Below are 23,005 nucleotides of genomic sequence, written 5' to 3' on the forward strand. Positions count from 1 at the left end.
AGCTTTGACTTATCTAATGTGACACAGAGAGTTAATATGCCTACTGCACAGAACGTGTACAATGCATTTTAAAAAACAGTGTTTTATGTGCCTAGGTCAATGGGTTACTGATTTTGTCACAGAGATTCTTTCGTCACTGTGCAATTCATAAGGGACAATCGTAATCTAGCAGTGTCCTATAAACTGTCATCAAAGAGCTGCTTGCAAACTGCATGGTAAAAGTTAGCAACATATGTTTATTCCCAGTCTATCATTATCCTGATGCTGCTATGTTCCCACTTCCTGCACATCAACAATTTTGTAATGCCTTTTTGTCACTTCTATGTGTGCTGCCTAATGCAGCACACATGGAAGTTACAAAACGTCATTTTTATTAAAGATTGTTTATGTGCAGGAAGGGTCACCTTTCTGAACATAAACAATCAAAGGTGTTTTGCTTTTTCCGTTGGAAAAAGCAAAAACAAGGAGAAATAAGGCATTTCTCCTAATTTCGCAAAGTTAACACCAGGTTTTTCATGGTCTTAATTTGGGTGCTGTCTCCTATTTAAGCTGACCTTGTAAATAGAGGGCAGCGTCAAAATCAATGGGTGTTGGAGTGAAACGCCCACTGTAACTCCCACTGCCCACCTTTTTCACGCTAAGCATTGCGTGATAGGGGGCCTTATTTACAAGGCAGCGTTAAGTGGCTTAACGCTGCCTTTTAAATAAGGCAAAGCCCCTATTGCCACAGGAACATCGCTAAAAGTGACGTTCCCATGGCGATAGGGACTGGTAAATATGCCCCTGAAATCCTTAGTAATTCGAGTATTTGTTTTGTGTGCACACGTGTTTTTTTTTTTTAATTACTGTTTTAATGTTTGAAATTTAAATCCTACAAATTGCTTGGGGTTCCCCGGCTTTCAGTGGTGACTCAATGGGGGTCCTCAGGAGTCGAAAGTTTGGGAACCACTGAGCAGCATGATCCAGCAGCATGAATCCCACACCGCCTCGAGACCCTTATGTGTGAAGCAGCTGAGCTTTACAAACCCTGACTGATTGATAGTAATTACCCTTCCCACTACATGTATGACACATTATGAGGACTAGCCACATATGGAAGGTTTATTTGAAGAGTGTTATAAAACTATAGGGTAGATCATGTGACTTGGCATACAAGGTCTGTTTTCTCAGTCCACTGGGAACAGTAGAGCCTGGAGAATAGTTCATGATCTATTTGGGAAGTGACCTTAGCAGGAAGAGAGTAAGCTACCTTGAAATCATGTCACACAGAGACCTGTCTCAGTACGTCACTAACTGATCCTGAAGACAGCCTACAGGTAACCAAAGACTCGTACACTTTACCACATTGTCAAAAGACAAAATACAATATATTTAATTAAGGTTTCTTGTATAGTGCCATATTCCAGCAACCAGTTCTGCTCGCTTTCAGAGCACCTATTAAACAAGGATTAATTACAGTGAGTCCTAAGGCTATGAAAAGGCACTAGAGGTTCACTAAAGCAAAATTAATGTGCAAGGAACATCCAGTCAGGAGACAACTTTCAAGCAGACGTACGAATCACTAGCACAGCGTACCAATGACCCCATGGGCCGTGGCATAAGCAAGGAAAATGGCCCCTTTGGCTGCTGCTCAGGAAGTAAAATATAGCAATTATCAGGGTTCAATGGGCCCCTGAGGGTTTTGGGTCTCAGTACCACTGTACTTGCTGAACCAATGGTAACTATGCCCCTAGTATGGACAGAGAAGGCTGCTTCACCAATTGCAAACTGAGGACTAGTTAAACTAGTTTTCTCTGCTAGTCACATGACAAGCACTGGAATGTAATTAAAGAAATGATCAAGAAGCCAGTCTCCTACCAAGGTCTCTGCAAAGGGCATTAGATTGAGTTAACATGGGTAGGCACTGCCATCCTATTCCAGGTGTCCATCCATAGGTGCTTGCATTTCATGTCTGCCTCAACACCATATAAACAGACATAACCAAATGCCAAGCACATTCGAACACTCGATGTTTTAAAAGATTTGTGCAGGCAGATCCACTCATTAGATCACAAGTATCCGCTTCATACTCTGTTTTCATGATTGTTGATAAGTAATTGTAATCATTTTAATGAATCCTTAACATTACGTCTAACACCTCGTACCCTGCTCTCCTCTTCCCCCCAATACGACCGTGCCTCCCAAGTTACACCTCCAAAAGTCACCATGCCTCCTCTCAGCCACAAGTAAACACCGCCCCTGCACTCCTGACTCACTCTTCCCTCAACATACAGCGCCGATCTGTACCACTCCCTACCCCTGGCGCACGGTGACCACCTCTCCGACCCGCGCCCTCTCAGAGATGAATCGTGAGAGAGAGGCTCTCTCTCACGATTCATCATGCCCTCCCTTCCCATGACCACCAGAATACCTCCAGCTCACCACCTCACATGGCTTACCTCCACCCAGACCCAAAGCACACACCATCTACAATAACATCCTCACCCAACCTTCCCCACACCCCCGGCTCCTCACCCCCACGGGCTGTGATACATTCCTACGCCTGATCTGCCCTCCTCCCCAAGGCTCCCCACACCCTCGTCCAATGGCTCACCTTCCCTCGGGTTCACTCTGCAGTGGCACACGCTGACCTCCTCACTCCCCCTTCCCATGCCCTGACCCTCGGGCTGCTCACCTCGCAGCTGGCACCAAAGGTTGCACACTGGCATGCTATCCTCTGCAAGGCGGCCTTTCTTGCCCAGGGTCTCTAGGCGCGCCGGTGCATGGCCTCGGCCGGTCTCGGTGCTGCTCGCTGCACGCCGGGCACGGGTGCTGCCACCCCTCCTGCCGCCAGTGATGCGTGGTGCTTCTGTAACCCCTTCGCTGCAGGACTCGCGGGCACTGCGCATGTGCGCGCATGCGAGCCTCCGGAGGTGCCAGATCTGGACTATTAAAACAAGCTCGATTCTCCTGGAAAAAAATTTCTAAACAAGCACAAGACCTACCAGAAGAGCCCGAAACAAGACCGACCCCACACAAAGACGAGACTGGGTTAGAAAGGAAAAGAGTATAAGAACAACCATTCAGCGTGCATCACATTGGATTTAGCACGCCTCAGTCGTTCATGCGCCAAATCCCTGCCAGGGGCCGCTACAAATATGTATTGTATCTGATTCCTCGTGGTGGCCCCTGGGGTTTGGTGGCCCTGTGCAGGTGCACAGCTTGCACATGCCTAAGGCCGCCCCTGTGCCCGGTTAAAATTACGGACAAATGGCGTCCGTTAAAGAATCCTTCACGGACAACGGACGGACGGACGAAATTACGGACTGTCCGTGAAATTTACGGACGGTTGGTCACCCTACTTCTACCTCGCCGGTGGTCATGCGGGTGCTGCTCCTTCCGGGACTCCCCCATGGTGCTGGACACACTTGAAGGTCGCTACTGGTGGGCAGGTTGGGGGATTCGCACAGGGGAGGCCACACAGCACCCCTCCTGAACAGGACTTTGCTCTCCCTCACCGAATTCGCCACCTCTCTGGTCTTTTGCTCTTCTTGGGGCTTGCCTCGGACACTCCCAAGATGGCCACTGACAGGACAAAAAAAGATGGCACATTGAAAGGTATGCTTGGTAAACTCCCGCCCCAGGACTGCTCCGACACCTCGGCAGACTCACCTACCTCTGAGGGAGGTCCAGATGGAGATGCCCCCATCACACACTATTCTCGTCATTAAAGGAGAACCTGCAGCAGATCAAAGGTCACCTGGCTAAGGACTTGCAGGGAGTCAGACGTGAGGTCTCTGAAATCAGGGACTGAGTGGATACACTGGAGTCAAACGAAACAGCGAGAGGGGAGGAGATAGAGCTACTATGTCAAGAAATAATCTGTCTCTCCGAAAGGCAAATCGATCTACAAGCACATGTATAAGACCTAGAAACAGGTCCAGATGTAATAATTTCAGAATCCGGAATGTGACAACTTCGGCGGAGGCAGGAAGCATAGAGGAGTTTGTACAGGCCCTCTTCGCCCAAATCTTGGGAGACATACCCATGACAGAGATCTGACTCGATCGAGTGCGTCGTGTGGGTCCCCCTCGAGCCTCCAACAGGCCTCCTCCAGACATACTAGCTTGTGTACACAGCTTCCCCATGAAGGAGCAGATCCTAAGAACTGTGCATGGGACAGATTCCACCATCTTTAGAGCCATTCCATACAATTGTTCCAGGCCCTCTTTGCTATCACCTTCCAGAAGCGAGAGTTCTGCCCAGTGACATCATATCTGTGAGACCCACGACATTTCCTATGCTTGGGTTCACCCCTTTCGCCATATCTTTGATTGGGAGGGAAATACTCGCCAGATTCGATCTCTCAGTGCAGCATGCGACTTACTCAAGATTGAGCAGCCAGATTCCCAGGCTGAGAGCACGGATGGGGCTGGGGTGGGAAATGGGCACTGGGAGAAACAGCGGAGAAGCCGGAGGGGCAAGAGACTACCAAAACCGAGCCCCGAGGACATGGTGCAAGGAAGAAAGGCTGTACTTGAAAGTATTACCGGGGCCTTCTCAGTGGGAGAGACTGAATGATTTCACGGGGCCAGTCTCCAGGGCCTCAGAAAGCCTACAGTTTGTAGTCACGGTCTGAGGGAGGAGCGGCCCTGAGACGGACTGTGGTCACGACAAACCCCATCACGACCTTTCCTCGAGGGTGGGGGGGATACCTTTCCAAGCTCTCCCCCCCAGAGACTTTATTCTTCTCTTTGTTTAATTATGTTAATCTGAGTTTTTTTTATTTTGTTTGTTTACACACCAAGTACCTGTTCACGAAGTATCCAAGACTGACATGTTCACGGGAGCATCGGATCACACCTTACAGGACTCATGTCACTCATATGGAAATCCTGCTGGTAGTGGGGATTGAGGGTCAAGGCCTCGACACAGCTACTTCTCACTCGCTCGAAATATCATCAGATGGCTCACTAAAGGTCCTATCTCTCAATGTAAAGGGCCTAAACAACCTGGTCAAATGGAAGGCCATCCTCTCCTACTTGGAAACTTCAGGGGCGGACATTTGGCTCCTGCAGGAGACACATCTCCTGTCAGGGGATACCCAACGACTCAAATCTAAAACGTTTCCGCAACAATTATTTTCCTCCACAGGACACAAGACAGGAGGAGTGGCTATCCTATTCTGAACACACATATATAACGGCTCCTGGACCCAAGTTGGCGGAGCTGAACTGCCGCCTTTTGGTATATCAGATCCAGCTAGGCTTGCAAAATCTGACACTGGGCACTATATACACCCCGAACAAAGGGCAGGAACGTTTCATTCGGGAAGCCCTGGCAGATTCACTTCTCTCTCATGACGCTTAATATTGATAGGAGGCGATTTCAATCTAGTCATTGACAAACGCATGGACCATTCGGCTCCTAGGGAGGGAGGGTCAGGGTCTTTGTCGATTGAGGGCATTTCTTGGTTTTAAACAGCAGGGCTTGTGGATTCATGTAGGGCCCATCACCCAAACACTAGGGATTTCACTTTCTTTTCCCATGCACACAAGACCTATGCAAGAATTGATTATTTCATGGGCTCCCAGGATCTATCTCGGCTATCCACTTCTTTAGAGATGGAGCCGCGCTCCCTCTCCAATCATTTTGCACTTGTTTTAGAATTTAGGTCCCCCCTGCAACAACAGGCTCAGAGGCAGTGGCGATTAAGGGAGACTTAATTACGTAAACCAGAGACGCAGAGGAAAATTAAGAAAGTCATTGCTGACTATCTAGAAACTAGCGACAACTCACAAATTCCTTTGGCGGTTGTCTGGGATGCGTTAAAAGCAGTGGCCAGGGAAGAATTTATCTCCCTAGAACCAGCCAAAAACAAAAAAAGAAAACTCAAAAGGGCTGAACTACAGGCTAAAGTCAAAAAGATCTAGGGAATTCACCATCGAACTGGAGCTCCCAGGGTATGGCGCCAGTTGGAATCCCCCAGAAACAGCCAGCTGGACTAGACCTAGACAGGGCGGAATTCAGTTTGCTTCATCTTAAGCATTTGTATTACTTTAATGGTAAGAATAGTGGTAGAATTTTGGCTACCAAACTGCGTGCTCAACGATTAGCCAATATTGTATGAATACTTCGGACGGAGAATGGAGTTGATCTTACAAAGGATACCTCCATCACTGAACAATTTACGAATCTCTATTCCTCCCTATACACGGCACAAACCACCTCCCCCGAAGATATTAAAGATTACTTGCTCAAGTCTACTGTCACCAAACTAACAGATGACTTGGCGTCCTCTCTTGATTCTCCGATCAGAGTGGAGGAAGTCATTTCAGCCATCGCAAGGCAGAAATTGTTGGCCCAGATGGTTCCCTGCAGGGTTTTATAGGATCTTTTGTCCCGAGCTTGCCCCACTCTTGACCAGACTCTTTAATTCCATAGCCGATTCGGGCTCTCTCCCTGCGTCTTTGATGGAAGCCACTATAGCTGTCCTCCCGAAACCAGGAAAAGAACCCACATTTGTGCAAGCTATCGCCCAATATCCCTACTAAATGCGGACTCTAAACTCTTCACCGGGATATTGGAGACTCGCCTCAATCCTCTTATGCAGGACCTCATAGACCTCGGTCAGGTCGGGTTTGTGCCACAAAGACTGCACAGACAACACCAAAAGACTCTTACACATTATAGACAAAGCGCACCGTACACAAGGACCCAGTATGCTCCTTTCAGTGGATGCCAAGAAGGCCTTTGATCGGGTTCACTGGCCCTTCCTCGGTACCACATTGGAACATTTTGGCTTTGGGGAACTTTTCCAGTCGTGGGTTTTTAGCACCTATAAAGCTCCCCAGGTATCAGTTAGAGTCAATGGGGTGAGCTCGGAAAAGTTTCTAATTGGTAGAGGCACATGGTTGGGTGGTCTCCTATCCCCCTTATTATTTGCTCTGTACATGGAACCATTTGCCCAGCAAATTAGAGACCACGGACTCATCAAGGGGATACCCATGGCGGGAAGAGCACCGCATTAGTTTGTATGCGGACGATGTATGGTCATGCTAGATAACCCGGCGGTGAGCCTCCCACCATTCCTGGCTGAGATTGAGAGGTTTGGGAGAGTGTCCGGGTTTCGTATGAACAGACATAAGTCTCAGGCGCTCAACCTCACTGCCCTTCCCCAGATATTAGAGGCCTTGAAGATCGCCCATCCTCTCAACTGGGCCGCCATATCCATGTCATATTTGGGTGTACAGCTGTGTAGCACGATAGATGAGACGAACACCGTAAACTACGGGTGTTTGGTGTCCCAATACGAAGGGAACTAGATAACTGGCGGCACTATCCACTTTCTTTCCTGGGCCCTATAGCTGCTGTAAAAATGACCTCTCTACCCAGAATACTCTTTTTCTTTCAAACATTACCACTTTCGCCCCCAGCAGGCACAATCACAACACTTCAGACTGCGCTGAGTCACTTTGTGTGGGCTGGCAAACGGCCCAGAATGAGTAGGGAACAGAGCTGGCTATCACCGGCGGAGGGCGGGTTGGGAATTCCCTCTCTTCTTAGGTACTACCAGGCTGCGCAGCTCAGGTATATAGTGGAATGGTCCAGACCAGAATCTGAAAAGAGGTGGTTGTTTTTGGATAGAGCTTTGGCAGGCACTTCATTGGCAGAGGTTCCATTTCTGCCCCGAAAGTACAGGGCTCCTAGCCTCTGCATCTCCCCTGTCACTGGCTCACTCTTACAAGTCTGGTGGGACGAAAATCTTCGTAGAGGCAGACTTACAACCTTGCCCTCGCAACTGACATCAATAGCTGACAACCCAGAATTCACCCCGGGGTTGGGGATACCCTTCCAGGTCTGTTGGAACTCACCCTGTAGGGCAATTTGCCACCTCTTGGATACGGAAGCACTTGTCCCCTTTGAAGCTCTCAGAAGGGATTGATTATTCCGTCCCTGAAGCCGGACGGTTCCGATACCTACAGATCAGGCACTGGGTGACACATCAGGAGGTAAGACCAGGGGCTGCAAGACCATTGACCTCGTTCAAGAGGTGGCTGTTAGGTAAAGAGATGGATAGACGCCTCATTTCAGAGCTCTACATTCCCCTCCATCCTCCCCAGGCAAAAGGGAAATCGCCCTCACAAAAGCGATGGGAGTCTGAGATAGGTCGCTCGCTCACAGAGGAGGAATGGCTCGATATTTTTCGCAGGGCTAGGTATACCACATATAATATGGCGAGCACCGAAACTGCAGTCAAAATAACTTCCTATTGGTACCTCAGCCCGGCTCGCCTGCATATAGGGAAGCCGTCACGTAGTGATGAGTGCTGGCGGCAGTGTGGAGCCAGGGGTGCATTGTGCCATATTCTTTGGGGCTGTCCAAAACTCTCCACATTCTGGTCCTCAGTTACAGATATCGATGCTCACTTCTCCACGCAGTTGCCTAGATTCCCTTCTTACATTCTACTAGGGCTACCAAATTCCTCAACATTTCCGCTGGCCTCTCTTAGGGTCGCCAGATTAGCATTGCACTGAGGAAGGCCCATCAGACCATACTGACACTATGGGGCTCTACTGTCACCCCAACACATAACATATGGCTCAAAGGTCTATGGGACGTGCTAGGGATGGAAATGCTAACCCTCTCCCTGACGTCCAGAGACAATACCTTAATAACAATATGGCAGCCCCTCATCGAGCTGCTGACTAAAGAATGTGGGGGCATATCTACAAGGCGGCGAATAAAAAATTATCTCCGCTTTTGCGGCCGTTTTCGGCCGAAAAGCGGCGATAATTTTATCGCTATATCAGCAAGGTCACGCTATCGTGTGAAACCTTGCCTTAGCGCCTGAATTCCGAACGCCCATCTTTGCATCTCTAATGAGATGCAAAGTGGGCGTTCCTCCCCAAGATAACAGGAGAAATGTCGATAAGCGACATTTCTCCTATTATCAAGCCTCACGAAAAGCAGCACAGCGACAAGAAAAGTAGCGATAACCTCTGTTATCGCTGCTTTCCTTACGCCTGCTTTGAAACTGACTTAGCCATGATATCCTATGGAAGGAGGATATCATGGCTAAGTATGCGAGGCCCTATCAGCAAGCTATCGCCAAACTTTGTGTCATTATCGCTGGTTTTCCAGCGATAATCTCATGTTAGGCAGTTAGCGCTAGGATTTTTATCGCTTTTGAGATAAGCGTTGCTAATAGCACGCTATCTCAGCGATAAAAACCCACGCTAGCCGGCGATAATTATCCTAGCGCTAAGTGCGCTTAGGAATAATTATCGCTGGTTGTTGCTGATATGCCCCTTAGGGAACTAACCTGCCCCCGTTATCTCTGGCTCCTTCACCTGGTTCAACCCGACACTACACAAGCCACTACCTAATCACACACAACAAAACTATACTCCCATTCATTCGGTCCAATTGCCTAAGGTACTTGGGTGGGTGGGAGGGAGAGGGTGGGGGTGGGTTGGATGGAAGGGTGTTGAAATGTTCGTTTACTGTTCTGTTTGTGAGGTAAACTCCTGAAACCAAACGTTGCTTTACTATGTGCTAATCCAGAGAGATGTTCTAATACATATTTGCTTTTCGCTTTATTATGTAAAAACTATAAAACTGGTTTAAACACATAAAATGAGGGTGGGGAGGAGTTATCTGTGCATGTTCTGCCTCGTTGTGGTTTGTGCCATCTTCTTCGCTGAAATTCCCACTTAAAAACACTTTTTTGACTTACTGCTCTCTGGCCTTCTCAGGTTACCATTCTTTAGTCGCTCTTGGTCTTCTTTTGTTTAACCTTCTGACCTCTTACCCACCACAGCCTCTCTCTCTAGTCTTTCAGCTACTGTCCTCTGCATCTGTTATCTTACTGTTTTCCAAACTCTCCTGGTGCCCTCTTCTATCCCTGCGCTTAGTTACTCCAAGGGTTACTCAGGCTCCTGCTCTCTCTATCTTTATGGCTAAAGTTTATCTGCTTCACTTTTGCTTTCCTGACCTCCTGCTCTTCCAGCTTCTTGATCATTTCTTCGTTTGTATGTTTTTTTCTGTTATTTTATCTCTGTGCCTGCTTATTGCCTTTTGCAGGTTTCAGTCTTTACTCTGCCTCATGACTCTTTGTCAATGCCTCCTAAGCCTGTGCTCTTTCTATGTTGGTTGCTGCTTCGGTTCCTCTTTCCCAGATCCTGATTTCTGCCACTTCCTCTGTTGTCTCAGTTGTGTGGAAACCTTTGTTCTGTGGGACTGATTCATGGGTTTTGTATTTTCTCTTCCCTTCTACAGTTACACATTTTCAGAAGTACAGGGTAACACAGATCAGATCTGGAGGTTCCAGCGTCATTGCCTTATTGAAGAATACTGCAGCCGCCCCCCGGCCCCACCCCCCTTCATCATTCTCAGCCATCTCTACTTCCTGGTGAAGCACGCCATTTTACGCTGTCCGACAGGCGGCAGTAAGCCGCTGAGTGAGTATCCAGTCCTCATCTCTTACTATATCCTCAGGTGTCTCCTCTATCCGAAAGCAGATCAGCAGGGATCTGGCTGAGATTCTCAGGTCTGGCCAATGTTTCTAAAGAGTTAGACAGTGACTTTATGACAAGCTTTCTCCACTTGTACTACCGTAACCTCTCCGCAGATGCCTCAAGTCCTAGACACACATGAACGCCTCGCAGGGGTACCCGCCTTCACTGTGGGCATCACATAAGAACAAGCAGGAGGCTGGCAGAGGCCAATGATTATCAACTCTATCTGTCTGCCTGAGGCTGGCAGAGGCCAATGATTATCAACTCTATCTGTCTGCCTGAGGCTGGCTGAGGCCAATGATTATCAACTCTATCTGTCTGCCTGAGGCTGGCAGAGGCCAATGATTATCACACTCTGTCTGTCTGCCTGAGGCTGGCTGAGGCCAATGATTATCACACTCTATCTGTCTGCCTGAGGCTGGCAGAGGCCAATGATTATCACACTCTGTCTGGCTGCCTGAGGCTGGCAGAGGCCAATGATTATCACACTCTGTCTGTCTGCCTGAGGCTGGCTGAGGCCAATGATTATCACACTCTATCTGTCTGCCTGAGGCTGGCTGAGGCCAATGATTATCACACTCTGTCTGTCTGCCTGAGGTTGGCTGAGGCCAATGATTATCACACTCTATCTGTCTGCCTGAGGCTGGCAGAGGCCAATGATTATCACACTCTGTCTGTCTGCCTGAGGCTGGCTGAGGCCAATGATTATCACACTCTGTCTGTCTGCCTGTGGCTGGCTGAGGCCAATGATTATCACACTCTGTCTGTCTGCCTGAGGCTGGCTGAGGCCAATGGTTATCACACTCTGTCTGTCTGCCTGAGGCTGGCTGAGGCCAATGATTATCACACTCTGTCTGTCTGCCTGAGGCTGGCTGAGGCCAATGATTATCACACTCTATCTGTCTGCCTGAGGCTGGCTGAGGCCAATGATTATCACACTCTATCTGTCTGCCTGAGGCTGGCTGAGGCCAATGATTATCACACTCTATCTGTCTGCCTGAGGCTGGCAGAGGCCAATGATTATCACACTCTGTCTGTCTGCCTGAGGCTGGCAGAGTCCAATGATTATCACACTCTGTCTGTCTGCCTGAGGCTGGCTGAGGCCAATGATTATCACACTCTGTCTGTCTGCCTGAGGCTGGCTGAGGCCAATGATTACCACACTCTATCTGTCTGCCTGAGGCTGGCTGAGGCCAATGATTATCACACTCTGTCTGTCTGCCTGAGGCTGGCTGAGGCCAATGATTATCACACTCTGTCTGTCTGCCTGAGGCTGGCTGAGGCCAATGATTATCACACTCTGTCTGTCTGCCTGAGGCTGGCTGAGGCCAATGATTATCACACTCTGTCTGTCTGCCTGAGGCTGGCTGAGGCCAATGATTATCAACTCTATCTGTCTGCCTGAGGCTGGCAGAGGCCAATGATTATCACACTCTATCTGTCTGCCTGAGGCTGGCTGAGGCCAATGATTATCACACTCTATCTGTCTGCCTGAGGCTGGCAGAGGCCAATGATTATCACACTCTGTCTGTCTGCCTGAGGCTGGCAGAGGCCAATGATTATCACACTCTGTCTGTCTGCCTGAGGCTGGCTGAGGCCAATGATTATCACACTCTGTCTGTCTGCCTGAGGCTGGCTGAGGCCAATGATTACCACACTCTATCTGTCTGCCTGAGGCTGGCTGAGGCCAATGATTATCACACTCTGTCTGTCTGCCTGAGGCTGGCTGAGGCCAATGATTATCACACTCTGTCTGCCTGCCTGAGGCTGGCTGAGGCCAATGATTATCACACTCTGTCTGTCTGCCTGAGGCTGGCTGAGGCCAATGATTATCACACTCTGTCTGTCTGCCTGAGGCTGGCTGAGGCCAATGATTATCACACTCTGTCTGTCTGCCTGAGGCTGGCTGAGGCCAATGATTATCACACTCTGTCTGTCTGCCTGAGGCTGGCTGAGGCCAATGATTATCACACTCTGTCTGTCTGCCTGAGGCTGGCTGAGGCCAATGATTATCACACTCTGTATGTCTGCCTGAGGCTGGCTGAGGCCAATGATTATCACACTCTGTCTGTCTGCCTGAGGCTGGCTGAGGCCAATGATTATCAGACTCTATCTGTCTGCCTGAGGCTGGCTGAGGCCAATGATTATCACACTCTGTCTGTCTGCCTGAGGCTGGCTGAGGCCAATGATTATCACACTCTGTCTGTCTGCCTGAGGCTGGCTGAGGCCAATGATTATCAACTCTATCTGTCTGCCTGAGGCTGGCTGAGGCCAATGATTATCAGACTCTGTCTGTCTGCCTGAGGCTGGCTGAGGCCAATGATTATCACACTCTGTCTGTCTGCCTGAGGCTGGCTGAGGCCAATGATTATTACACTCTGTCTGTCTGCCTGAGGCTGGCTGAGGCCAATGATTATCACACTCTGTCTGTCTACCTGAGGTTGGCTGAGGCCAATGATTATCACACTCTGTCTGTCTGCCTGAGGCTGGCTGAGGCCAATGATTATCACACTATGTCTGTCTGCCTGAGGCTGGCTGAGGCCAATGATTATCACACTCTGTCTGTCTGCCTGAGGCTGGCTGAGGCCAATGATTATCACACTCTGTCTGTCTGCCTGAGGCTGGCTGAGGCCAATGATTATCACACTCTGTCTGTCTGCCTGAGGTTGGCTGAGGCCAATGATTATCAACTCTATCTGTCTGCCTGATTTCTGCAGACGGTTTGGAGAAGGTGTATGATAATCAGCAGCAAGCAAGTATGCAATGAGGAGCCCACCACTCACTTCTACTGGAGCTTCTTGTTGGGAAAGTCACAGCTGCTCACAAAGTGCTGCAGGAGTTTCGGTGACGTACAACTCTTCTAGAAATCCTGTGCCATTTAGAAACTTTACCAGACCAGGAACCAATCTCAAATCTTGTAACTCTGACATAGGCCCTTGAGTCAAAGAGAGACTCTGTTAGGGGTCCTTATGACATTTATGTATGTGAACATGTATGCATTGGTATTAAAATCCTTTATATCCAGTGGGAGAGCAATTCCTAGGCCCAGGAATGGGCCTAGGAATTGGATTCATGATTGGAGATGCAGGTTAAATGTGGGTTCCTGTTGTGTGAAGTAGTGCTGTTCCAAGAGATGGTTCTTGAGTTCCTTTTTGAATTTCAGAAAAGTAGGAGCCATTCTGATGTTTCTGGGGACATTATTCCAGATCCTCGGAGTACAGCTTCCCTTCTTGCATTTTGTAATTTCCGTATCACAGTGTCCTGGCTTCTGTTGTCTCACTGTCTGTATAAGGTGGTTGGTTTCTCATCCAGGTTTCCAGTGGTGTCAATTCTGAAGGGCTTGTAGGTGATTCAGCACGACTTGAAAAAGAAGCTGGACAGGGAGCCAATAATTTGGAGTGATGGGGTTGAACATCTTTAAGCCTTTGATGACACATGTTGTAGCTTGAATGCAGCTTCACAGTGGTTTTTTTGGAAACCTTTTGATAGAATTTACCTACATCTTGGTGAGAGAAGCCTCTGCTGTTCTCCTAAAGTCAGTTTTGGATAAGGGAGATATCCTTTTAGGAGGGCAAATTGATCCCATGTTCGCTTGGTGTTCGTGCTGGCCAGAGTGAGGGGGATATTTATCCGAAAATCACACAGTGCAGCAAGTCACCTTGCTGCGTTGCGTGAAAGGGCAGGAATGAGCCGTATTTAACATTATACAGGGCATTCCTCTCTTTACCCTGCGCTGGGGCACAATGTGCTGCCTAGCACCAGCCCAGGCACCCTTGCACCATTGTGCAAGGGTGCCTGCGTTGTAACCAGAATTATGTTTTTGCAGAAAGGGTCACCATCCTGAACAAAAACAATGCCCTGAGGCATCTTCCTCATTCTATGTGTGCCACGGATTGCAACACACAAGGAAAGCAGAAAAAGCTAGGAGCAATAAAAATATTTCTCCTCGTTATGCCTCCTCTGAGGATGCGTGCAGTTTGACTCACTCCCAGGTCTATCAGTAATAGAAGATCTGGGAATGCACCAAAATCCATGGGTGAATGCGTGGGAACACTCTCACTCCTCCCATGGAACACATGTCTGGGGTGGAATAACACAATGCAGCAATTTGTGCTGCATTGCATTACTCTAGATTTATCAAGTCACGCAAGGCAACGCAATATGCCCCTGCATGGCTTGATAAATCTAACTTAAGAGTTATGTCCCATTCGCGCCCCGTTGCGTGGCGCAAGGGCAACACAACTCTTTGATAACTTTGGTCCTGATGCTCTTGGTGTTATTGGTGATATGTCCTTTAAGAACAGCTCAGCGTTGAGGGTGAATCCAAGATATTTTTCCGTGAGTATCAACTAGGATTAAAAATGTTCATGTCAGAAAGCTAGACTTGAATCTGCCATTGTTTCGTGCTGTTGTCAAGCATTAGGAATTCGGGCTATGTCATGTTAAGCTTTATCCAGGAGCTTGACATCCTGTTCTGGGTCAGGCGGAGGCAGGAGCTGCAGAACAGTATCTTGTGAGCTAATGAGATTTTGAGGTAGAGCTGAGTGTTGATAGCATACTGACGGATCTGATACATTTGAGTAAGAACCACTTGGGTTTTTATATGGAGATTGAAGATGAATGGGGAGTGGTTGGATCCTTGGAGGACTCTGCAGGAGGGCGAGAGTTTCATGGCTCTTGAGGGTTCAGTCTAGAGCTGGTGGAGGTTGGCAGGATCAGAAGAGAGCCACTGCAGAACTGCGCCCGAGAAAATCGTTCATATTCCAGGGTTGATCAATGCTTGACGATCGACTGTGTTAGAAGTTACAGACAGGTGGAGCAGGATGTAAGGATCTCTTTTGTTGTTTATCAGTAGGTTGTCGATTATGTGAAGAGTCGTAGTGTTGTCTAATTGTTGTCCTAGAGAAGGTTGTTGTTCTGCTCTTTAAATTGAGTGGAGACTGATTCCATACTGATCTTTTCCGCTGAAAGGTAGGTGGGTGATGGGAGGGTAGTTGGTGACATCACCTGTGCTCAGGATAGGCATTATCCGCTTTTGAGGTAAGGGGAGAAGGACTGGCTTTTTTTTTTAATCACCTTACAAGGAACTATGGGTGGACATGAAGCCTTCTCTGTTTCTTTCTTAGGTCTGGTACTGGTACATTCAGAACAGAGATGATGTTAGAGCAAAATGGGTTATTGAGGAAAAATGATAAAAAGCAACCAGGCCACAGAGTATATTGTTTTGGACTTTTGTTTGGGACAATGCAATATGTTTGCTTTTTTCAGTTTTGTGAGCTCTTTTTATTCAATATGTTTCATATTCTATCGTTTATTTGAGTGAATTTAGACCTGTGTAAGAGAAACACATTACTCAGTTTTCCTTTTTAGGTTTCGCCTTGGCATTATGCGCTGTTTTAGCGAGACATAAAGTAATCTGTATATTGGCTTAAACTTCATGTAATCTGTGTTTCCGCTTGCTATTGGCTTACTTGTGGTAGTGTGATTGTTATCTCCCTTTCTGTTGGTTGTTGCTCATTTGCTAACTTCCGTGTAGTCCCGATTCAGCGGTGCCTAATTACAGTTTTAGTCCGCTCTGCTTGCACTTCTTTTAATTGAAGTGCAGTGTGCCATCTGTTTTTCACGCTGTAGCCTGCGTCTGTAACTTGAGACTCTGTTCTCCGTCCCCTCTCTAACAGTCAGCTGGCTCCAGTCTGCCTCTCAGCAGAGCCATGTGGATGGAGAGGGAGGGGTGTGCTGCAGGATGTCTCGGAGCAGTGGGCACTGCTGTCTGTGCCTTTCCTGCTCCTCACAGCTGACTGGGCCCAGGACTGGATATGGTCTCCGCAGAGATTGACAGGTTCTTTCCATTATGTTTAACGGCAGGCGCGGTGCCCTTTCACGAGTACCGCGATGGTTTTATTTCATTCTCCTGTCTCCAACACCCCCCCACCCCACTCTTTCTGCTCTCCCCCCTCCCTCCCTTGCAATCAGTCACGGCTCGGGCTTGCTTGCTTCGCAGCAGAGCCAGGCGGACAGAGAGGAAGGGTTGTACTGAGTCACTGGCTGCAGCCTGCGTCAGAGCAGGGGGCACTGCTGTCTCTGCCTTTTCTGGTCCTTGCAGCTGCCATGGACTGACTTTGGTTTTTGTTCCTCCCATCTCACATGCAATGTGACACTCTCAAACAGGATGCGAAAACCAGAACCGGGGTAGCTGTGTTGATAAGATGTTGCCGATAAGCTTATCTCTGCTCGAGGATCGGCTTGTTCACTTTTCTAACTCAAATACTATAGAGAGGGAGACGTGTAAAGTTACACTCAGTGTGTGGTTCCCAGTTTCCCTTTAAATCGTTCGTTTATTGTCTCCGTTTGAAGAACACTTCTAAAACACCAGTCAATCAGTCACTGTTTTCTTATTCACATTTTTATTATGCACTGTTTCAACGTGATAATATCATTGAACTTTAAAAAGCATTTTACATTTGGAAAAGGAACAAAGTAACAAAAAAATCTATTAGAATAGTCTAATGCTTAACGCTGACAAATGAAAGCAGCAGCTCCGCTGGGACATAGAAACCTCCAGCCCGTCCCTGGCTGAAACCCTCGGAGGAAACAAGTTCGCTGCACCTTAAAATGTATTGTTTATCACGTTTTAAAACAACAGCAATCTACAGAAAAGAACACTTGAGCCCATTTTTAGTGCGCCAGTCAGTGCTTAATTTGTCCCGGTTAGGTTTCCGGTGCTCAGCACACGCACTTAATTGTGATAATAGCTGTCTGCTACATGGTGGCACTGTTTGTGTGATTCAGAGATGAGCACAACAACGATTGTTTATTAATTCAAGACATTATACATTACTAATACCTGGCGTCCCCGCTGTTCTTGTAGCTTTGGGGCATGGAAGAGTCTGATTTGTCACACATGTAGGAGTGTGATTGCTAGAAGTTGTGTTGTTACTATTATTGGCAGCACTGGCAGGGGCAATGGGTAGTGCGAGCTGTGGTAGCCTCATTAAGAGAGCCCTGGCACATATTGTTTTACAAATTAAGCACTGGTGCCAGTGGTAGCTTAATGCCAAGCATGGCATTCTATTTACTATCCAGCTCTTTTGCATGGGAAAGTCGCACATTTCACAGCGTAAAAAATGGAAGGCCCTGCTTTGTGTCAAGGGGCAAACAGTGACAGATTTTGACTCAAGGCTCGACTACGAAAATAGCCAGACCAGGCTTTACATTAAAATAGTAATGTCTACTTAAAGCAAGTGCAAACAACGGGGAATGTGTTCATTTCTACCACAGCACACACCCAATGCTTGGCAACCTTTTGAGTTTGTCTATGCATAGAAATGTGAGCCTCAAGTACAATCCTATGCTAGAAGCTTACATTCCCCTGTGCACCCTGGTGTGAAGCTCCCTGTCTCACAGGGCAGCCTGTTTGTGTGACAGCGCAGCGGATGCACTGTATTTTTCTCCTTGCACAAATCAGCACAGTAAATAAATTTGGATGCTGCACTGAGTGAAAAAATAGAAAATCTGGGCCCTGTTTACCATGAGCACGAAAGTAAAAGTGTGTTGTTTCCGTTACAGTGCCAACATGTATGTAAAACTCTCTCCTCTCTTTTTACTATGTCATATATACACCGACTGGCTGCATAACATTACACTTGCCACATCTCTTACTAACCTTCTCTCATCTTCTTTCTTTCTCTCTCTATCTCACTCTCTCTGTTATTTTTTCCTCTTTTCCTTTTCTCTTTCATACTTTTCCTCTTTTTTTTCTCTTCTGTTTTCTCCCTTGCTACTCCTCCTTGGCCCTCTCTTTCATTTTCGTCTCCACAACGTTACTTCTCTCTCTATGTCTTTCTCTGGCGCACACACTGTTTTTATCTTCCCTTTTCCCTTAAGCAAAGACAAAACCATTGCTCAGTTTACCAAGCATTGGCAATGCAATAAGTCTCGTATTTACACGAGTTTAAGCTATTGGCATTGTAAACCACAATGCCTTTTATTTATGTTTTAAAAACCAAAACATAAATAAAAGGCATTGTCATTTACAATGCCAATAGTTCAAACTCAAGTAAATGCGAGACCTATTGCATTGCAAATGCTTGTTATTGTATGTTTCCTATGTCCAAAACCTGCTGCCCACCCACATTCAAAGGGCGCCTAGAGTGAGGAAAGTAATGTACACTGAGCTGAGGGACAAGGGAGTGCCAAGGAATGCTGAGGAGGAGGCCACATTTCCCAGAGGACTGGGATGCATTAGAAGCAGTACAGAGGAGAGGAAGGCTACCACAATAACACAACATCTGCACTAGAAATCCTACCAAGGGGCATCCAAGGTTATAACCCCCACCTGGGAGACAAGAGGTGCTCAGAAGTGTAAATTGCAGCTAAAGAGAGGTCTGTGCCAAGCAGTCCTGAAGTGAGGCATGGCGAAGAGGCGGTCATCAGTACCAGACCGTGGCTGTTCTCCACGGATACATTGAGTCCTCTTCCAGGAGGTGCACATTTGATACCAGCACTAGATGGGCAGAGGCTCAGCGGAGGAAGGGTAGTGCAGCTGCAAAGGAAGACTTGGAGTTGACGCTTAGGACATTGCAGCAGCATGGACCTGGGAGTCTAGGTCTGCCCGACAGGCTTTGCCTGCCTTCCACCTCTATGTATATTTATAATGCTATGAGCACGTGGTATTTATTGCAAGAGGAATGGCTTGAATTGCTGATATAAGCCCACTTGCAGAACTCTCACCTGCACTGCTTTCCTCACAGTGCACCGGCTAGATGAGGCGGACTATGAGTCTCTTTTGTCCTGGGAGGCTGAGTGCAGAGATGACTACCTCTCGAACCAGCGGCAGGAGAAGAGCCAGAGCGCGGAGGAGAGGACGCGAGAGACATCCAAGAAGTAAGTATCAACCTGCGTTACCCTGATGTCGATGTCAACTATGTTTTTGAATTGTTTGTCTCAACTCACACAACCATAATATGTGCACAACATTTTATGCATGAGCATCTCTTAGCAGGGCTCTGGGGTCAGGAAGGTCACCCATGCACACCTTCCTGCTGTCTCCTTGTCTGTAGACATGCGCTCACGAGCCGTGCAGTGTGTGTCTTTAAACACAGCTGCCGGGCAGGCATTCACCCTATTATTTATTATTATTATTTATATTTGTATTGCGCACAAATCATCCCCTGAGGGATCTCTCGGCGCTAGTGGAGGCAGGCTTCGGCGAACCCAACAGCTCAGTTAAATAGCCAGGTCTTTAAATGCTTCTTGAAGATAGTTAGATCTGTGCAAGAGCGCAGATCTAAAGGCAGCAAATTCCAGTGTTTAGGTGCGAGATAAGAGAAGGCACGCCATCCATCTTCACTTTCCTGATTCTTGGCATTTGGAGCAGCCTTTGGCCGCTGGATCTGAGGCAACGGACCGGAGAGTACCAGACCAGCTTATTCGCAAGATATGCCGGACCCTGTCCTATCCGTGCCTTGAAAGCTAGGCAGAGGAGTTTAAAAAGAGCCCTCTTTCTGATATGCAGCCAATGTAAGTCTCTCAGGAGCGGGGCAGATGGCGTGAGAGGAGGTTTATTCAGAGCATTTATCTGCCTCATGCTACATCCTGTGTAACTGGATAGAGTGCCCATGTGGTTAAGATGTTAACATGTGCTAGTGGGGTGCGTGCACTGTATGACTGGTAGTCAGTGGAATCCATGCTGTAATAGGTGGAGGTTAGAGGTAGCCTGTAAGACAAGCATTGGGCATTGCTAACATCACTCAGGCATTGTGTGGCATCAGACTCTGAGGTGTAGAAGGATGGAGGGAGGGATCTCTTTATAGGTATGGAAGTGATCTTATTCAGTGTCATGCCTTTTGTTCCTTCCTGGAGCAGCCTCATTAGATTAGATGGAGGGTGTGGGGAGACTGGTGACAGTAGTGTCATCTGAAGTACAGGGTTAACGTGTGGCGTAACAAAACTTGACAGCTCCCCCATGTAAAGTACATGAAGGCGTCCCCCCATGCTCTGAACCCAGTCAGGAGCTCTCAGGCTAGGGGCCCCACCTGTGCACAGTGCCAGAGGCGGGCCCCTGCAGCTTGGGACCCCACCCACACTGCGGGGGCTGTGGGGACTAATGTTACACCACTGGGGTTGACCATTGCCAGGGTCCTAGGCCCTTTGGTTTTTCCTGAGGTGTTTCTCCCACAAGACTGATGGGTGTCAGGTGTGAATGCTTCTCTTCACTTGGTGCTTGTGTTGTGGGCATCTCCTACTGAAAGCTCCCATTGCCACCTCCTACTGCCTGCCATGACCTGAGGACAAAGAGGGCATCTCCTGTGGAAGAAGGGTGATACCCAAAGTTAAGGAACAGCCTCAAACCTATTTCAGAGCAGTCCATGTGGAATAAATAACCCATTCCTGAGAATGGATTATGAAAGAAGCACTGAATCTGCCAATCATTGTTCCTGGACTTCTCAGCGACCAGCGTAGGTGGAACCCGGCAAACATCTGATGAAGCGTCTGAGATCCAGATCCGGTGTCCAGGACAAGCAGCTTCCCAGAGCTGAGGGAACTCACCCGGCGTGGGCCAGGAGCGGACCCTAGATGACTCTAGCTGCTTGAGGCGCTCTGCGATTGCAGCTTAAAACAGAACTGTGCTCAAGATGCAGGTTTACAGCAGATTTATGTGGAATTTGTGTTTAATAAATGATGTCTTGATGATGGTGGAGCGATCACCCCTTAAACGTGTCAATGAAATTTGCAAGTAGACAACTTGCAACTCAATAGGAGTAGAAGTAATGACCCACAGGCTCACCAAGCTCCGCTGACGTTTCAAGACAGAGTCTAACCCCATGTATTCATGTCTTTGGGGAGAACAACGTGTCAGTAAGATGTTGTTTTTAACTTTGAAGATTTTAGTTAGTGTTTTGAAGTTTCTGGATTATTATTTTTAATTGTATGTCTTATTCAAGTATAAAATTATATTTATTCAGTTTGCGTGTACTTTGCTTGACATTTGTGTCTTTCATCACTAAAACTTTGTATAAATCAAAACAGCTGCCTTCTGTATATTCAAGTAACTCATATTGTTTTCAAGAGAAGTTGATTGTTTTCGGATTAATGCAATCCTCTTGTAATTTTAGAGAGGCAACTGTTTTAGTGTTTCACAAGAAGTGTGTAGCACCAAAAGGATACATCAAGTCGCCACTCACAGTTGTCGCAGTGAAGCGACTGTGCAGGTCTGCGTACTATGTGATATTTGCCTCCGCCTTGACTTGTGTGGGGGATCCCAGAGAGGGGCTGGATCAACTATCAGTCCCCCTATGAACTCCTTGCTGTAATATGTGTGGGTGAACCTTGCACGTTTGTTTGGGTGTGGAGTGGTGGATTGAGTCTGACCGGCTTTGAGAAGTGCTGGGCTCCTTTGACAACTGTGGCATGTCAGGAAAAGCCACTCTCATCTGAAAGAAGGCAGCGCTAGAGGCAGACTCCATGTTGAAGAACTTAGATCCGGGTCCTGCTCCAACGGATCCGGTAACACGGCGGGCCTGACCTCCATGGAGCCCAACTGAGGCTGCAGACACTATCCTTAGACCGAGAAGCTACTACACCAGGATGCACATGCTAAAACTGAAGTATGGGTCCCAGAAGAAGGGTGCCGTTCACTCCTCACCCTGTGATTCCACACCTGTTCAGTAGTAGTTTAGCAGAGTAAATGCTGTATCCCCTGAACCTATGCTTGTGCCATGTTGAGTAGATGGGGTGATAAGACACTTTCTCTTTTTTTCTTTTAAAGTCAAAGCATCAACTAGATGTTCTTTCCGTGAGGGATATGCTGATTGTTGAGTTCTGAGTTCACCTCATTCTTGTGAGAGTCAAGTGTGAAAGTGCTGTACTCAGTTATCAGAGTCCAAACCAGGCCCATTCTAGGGCCCACAGCGGTAAAATGACTCAACTCCACGGATGAGGCCCAGGAACCTCTTTGCGCCCCCGAGACTCCGAACTCGGTCTGATCGGTGTAAAATTGGCATTGGAAGCAAGGTACAAACCGTATGCAACAGTACACCTTTCCTGGCACCCTTCCATGTGGGAGATTTAAATCATGGTGTGTGATTGGCTTCATCATGTGAAGTGTTTAATTGATGTATGTGTTTATGAGGATGTGAATAGGGGTGGCTGGTAACCTTTGGAAGTGGTGAGGCGAGCATGGTGCCCCACCAATTCCAAACAAAAACAAAATAAAACACCCCTTCCCTCCAAAAGCCCATAATAAAATACTCCCTCCCTCCAAAAGCCCCAAATAAAACAGCCTCACCCTCCAAAAAACAATTAAAATAAAGCACTCCCTCCAAAAGCCCAAAATAAAACTTCACTAATATTTAAAATAAATAAAATCAAAATATATGGTACTTACCTACTTCTGCACGTCCTCCTCGGTGTTCGGAAACTGCAATCTGCTGTCCCCTAACCAATCCAGACTCTGCTCTCATGCTATTAACCAGCATAAGAGAAGAACCAGGATTGGATGGAGAGGA

The 23,005-nt window shown here is 47.7% G+C and overlaps 1 protein-coding gene across 1 annotated transcript in view; it reads left to right on the forward strand.

The window, feature by feature from the left end:
• LOC146808456 (transient receptor potential cation channel subfamily M member 2-like) overlaps positions 1-23,005 on the forward strand; it is a 694,250-nt gene that overhangs the window by 665,615 nt on the left and 5,630 nt on the right. The window contains exons 20-21 of the mRNA XM_085623563.1: positions 10,261-10,442; positions 19,250-19,382. Coding sequence (XP_085479689.1) covers positions 10,261-10,442; positions 19,250-19,382 — 315 coding nt within the window. The remainder of the gene's footprint in view (positions 1-10,260; positions 10,443-19,249; positions 19,383-23,005) is intronic.

The sequence above is a fragment of the Triturus cristatus genome, chromosome 8, assembly GCF_964204655.1.
Source record: "Triturus cristatus chromosome 8, aTriCri1.1, whole genome shotgun sequence".
Taxonomy (NCBI): Eukaryota; Metazoa; Chordata; class Amphibia; order Caudata; family Salamandridae; genus Triturus; species Triturus cristatus.